Genomic DNA, 3780 nt, shown 5'->3' on the forward strand with positions numbered 1-3780 from the left:
GCGCAGCAGACCTCTCCTGACCCGCCCGCTGCTCCCCTCAGCAGTGTACTTCGTCGATCTGCCTGTTCTGCTCCCCACTCTGTCTCTGGTGAATCCTGTCACCACCCCTGCTCCTTTGGCCTGTACCCCAGTTCTGTGTGCACGAATAAATTTTTTTTAAAAATAAGCTGGAGGGAGTTAGGCGAGGGTTCACTATTCTGGTAGTAATGGAGGACTGATAAGCAACTATTCCCAGAGCCCAAGCTCCAGCACTGTGCCTACCCTCAAGCGCTCCCCACTGGGGACAGGTGTATGTCCTCTTGCTCCAGCCAACCCCCCACATACATTTAGATTTCCAGTCATTTCCACATCTAACCCTCTATTCCTATATTTCTTATTGCTGCAGGGCATCTGTTTTCTAAACAACTTCCATGGAGAACACCACAGAAGTGACCCAATTCATACTCCTTGGATTGACCAAAGCCACAAACCTACGTGTTCTGCTTATAATGATGTTCACTCTAATATATGCCATAAATGCCATTGGGAATCTGGGAATGATTCTTTTGATTATTTGGGACACTCGTCTCCACACGCCCATGTACTTCTTCCTCAGTAACCTGTCCCTGATGGACTTCTGTTACTCTACTGCTGTCTTCCCTACGGTCATGGCTGGGTTACTCATAGGAGACGAGGTCATCTCCTACAATGCATGTGCAACTCAGATGTTCTTTTTTGCAACCTTTGCCTCTGGGGAAGTTTTCATCTTGGCTGCAATGGCCTATGACCGCTATGCAGCCGTGTGCAAACCCCTGCATTATACCACCATCATGACCACAGGTGTGTGTGTGTTTCTGGCCTTATTCTGCCATGCTGCTGGTTTCCTGAATGCCATCATCCATGTTGGAGAAACGTTCAGTCTCACTTTCTGTCACTCCAATATGGTCCATCACTTTTTCTGTGATGTTCCAGCAGTCATGTCTCTCTCTTGTTCTGATAAACATGTTGCTGAGATGGTTCTTGTCTATGTAGACACTTTTGTTGTATTTTCTGCCCTTTCAGTTATCTTTGTATCCTACATATTCATTTTTATCACCATCCTAAAGATGCGCTCATCGGCAGGCTACCAGAAGGCTCTGTCCACCTGTGCTTCTCACGTCACCGCCATCACCATCTTCTTTGGGACGATCATCTTCATGTACTTACAGCCCAGTTCCAGCCATTCTATGGACACAGACAAAATGGCGTCCGTGTTTTATACATTGGTCATCCCCATGCTCAACCCTATAGTCTACAGCCTGCGGAACAAGGAGGTCAAGAATGCAATCAAGAAGTTGGGTGAGAAGACAAAATTGTCTCTGGGATTATGATTTTAACGTGTGTGAAGCATAATTAGCTACTTTCTTTTCTCTCAAATCTTCATGTGCTACTTACAATTTACAATCCATCTTTAATTCCTGAGGTGATATCCTCACTTCTTCTAATGTCTACTGTCTAGAATGAGGAAAATCGACAGCGATGGAATTGTAACTAAACATGTCTAAGAGGAAGCACAAAATGTCTGGTTCTATACTTCAGAAATACATATTAAAGATATCTGTCTTATCCATTTGTTCTACATATATTTTCTCAGCTGTGGGGACTACAGTTACATGGGCACAGCAAATTAGCAAGAGTTAAATGGAGAGTATTATTTTTAACTATTTTATATATTAAATTGGAATATTGATACATACAATATATCATAGTGCTTAGCTGAAAAATAATCTAAGATTCCTAATGTGGGAAATAATGGGACAGTTTTAATACTGTGTGTTTATTTCATAGCATATTTTATTGGCAGAATATAGACTTAACCTCATAGATGAATTTCAAATGTTGCCTCACTGAGTCATTTGTGACTTTATACCTCATTATACCTTTCAAAGGGAAAATAGCCACACACAAAAACACAGAAGAAAAGTCAAAACCTCCTCGATTCTTCCTAGATGACTCCTAACCTGTATATATTCAAAACATGCAGAGACGTTAACAATGTATTTTATGGCTACGGGTACTTCTGGTGGTAAATGTTGTTAATTAAGTCTTAATTTGGTTAAGTTGCATTATCGCAATTTCTCACTTCTCAGTTTTTCTACCATTAACTTACAATTATTTTTTTCACAATTTCCTCACAACGCCAAGCAGTTTCCACTTGAGGCATTTTGTCCTGCCTGTCTCCTCAATGGGGAATGTGGAGTTTGTCCAAATAACAGTCTGTTCCATCCCAGATGTTGTCTTCAATAGCCATCTTCAATAATGTTCAGCATCACTGAAAATAACATGCATCATTCCTTCAACCTGTGTTACGTAGTAGCTTGATTGACATTTTGTAAGGAAAATGAGTAAATCAGACTATTTTTCGCCTTCCACACAATGGACAGCCCATTCCTTGATATGCAATTTTCTACCACTCAGGCATCTAGCAAACAGCAGATGGTTGGTCCTTGCATTTGTAACAGTGTATTGGGTGTGGGCCATGGGCTCCTGACAGTGTGGAAGGGGCTGGTCAGTGGTGCTGCTGTTGTGCTTCCTACTGTGGAAGTCTCTCTCTTGCTGTGCCTGTCTGTGTGCCTGGTCCCCTCTCAGCATTAAAGGACTACAAAAATCTACCAAAATTCCAATTTTTCTCTTCACATGGAGAACTTTAAATGAACCCACCCAGCCTCAGATGGTTGTACCTCAAGCGGTGTAGTTGGTAGGATAGTTCTACCAGATGGATATGGAGCCCTCTGAAACCTGTGGAGATACTGAGGTGTGATCATCCCGGTGGTACCAGATGGCTATCCCCCTCTCCCTCTGTGCACCTCCCTGGAATGATCAAAGGTAGATGGCTCGTGTGGCAGCTGGAATGGACCCTGTGCAAAATAGAACAGACTTTGGATTGATATAGTGCCCAGGAAGCATCAGGAGCTGTGGGATGGGTGCTCCTCCCAGCTCTCTGAGACGCTATGGGGAGAGAGAGTTCAAGTTCTAGAAACTGCTCGGTGAGACATAAACCCTACAAAGCATTTGAGGTTTCTGGAGGAAGAGATCCAGAGAGACTGACCCACCACTCCAGTGACACTTACTTCTCCCAGAAGGGGAAGACTGGTCCCTTGCTCCAGGCTCACCTGGTGGTGGCAGAACAACCTTCCACTCCAGAGACACCAGAATGGAGTCCAGAGAGTCCATCCCCCTTCTGGAATGGAAAGGAAGGCTGGTGCATGCTCCAGGATGATGAAGAAGATGAAGCAACAGTAGACTGTGGTTCCATGGGGTCTGGTTGCTGGCTGCCACAGATGTGAGTTACTACCTATCACCCACACACCCAAGCAGAACTGGTTGACTTGGGTAAATAGTTTGATCAGAAACCCAAAGAACCCCTGGCTGCTTAAGTGCTGCTTTTTTGGGACCTGATAGTAGATGGAATCATTTGCACGGCACATGAGATGGAGAAACAAGCTTTAGTGACCTTGCACTCATCACTGAGTCAGAAGCTACCGAAGCTGGTGGTATGGCCCGGGTGATCACACTGTTGGAATGGTTAATGGCTGCTGTGTAAACAGTATGGGCTGATGTGGGAGCTGTGCGGGTAACCATGAGTAAATGGCAAACATGGGCTGAGCTTGAGCACGTACTTTGTGAACCAGAGACTCAGCAGGCCATGTTTAATGTAAGCACTCATGGCGCTGAGGATGAGCATGTTCCTGTTGGGATGAAGGATTTGGTGTTGCAGATGCCACTTCATCCCCCCTTGGGTCCCTTACGGTGATTCTAGTG

The 3780-nt window shown here is 44.5% G+C and overlaps 1 protein-coding gene across 1 annotated transcript; it reads left to right on the top strand.

Annotated features, from left to right (window-relative positions):
• Positions 1–410: 410 nt before the first annotated feature.
• LOC101624641 (olfactory receptor 5B3-like) lies at positions 411–1349 on the top strand. The gene has a single exon (XM_004683448.1). The coding sequence runs from the start codon at positions 411–413 to the stop codon at positions 1347–1349; it is 939 nt and encodes a 312-aa protein (XP_004683505.1).
• The last annotated feature ends 2431 nt before the right edge of the window (positions 1350–3780 follow it).

This window comes from Condylura cristata, unplaced genomic scaffold (assembly GCF_000260355.1).
Source record: "Condylura cristata isolate star-nosed mole 26May11 unplaced genomic scaffold, ConCri1.0 scaffold00015, whole genome shotgun sequence".
Taxonomy (NCBI): domain Eukaryota; kingdom Metazoa; phylum Chordata; class Mammalia; order Eulipotyphla; family Talpidae; genus Condylura; species Condylura cristata.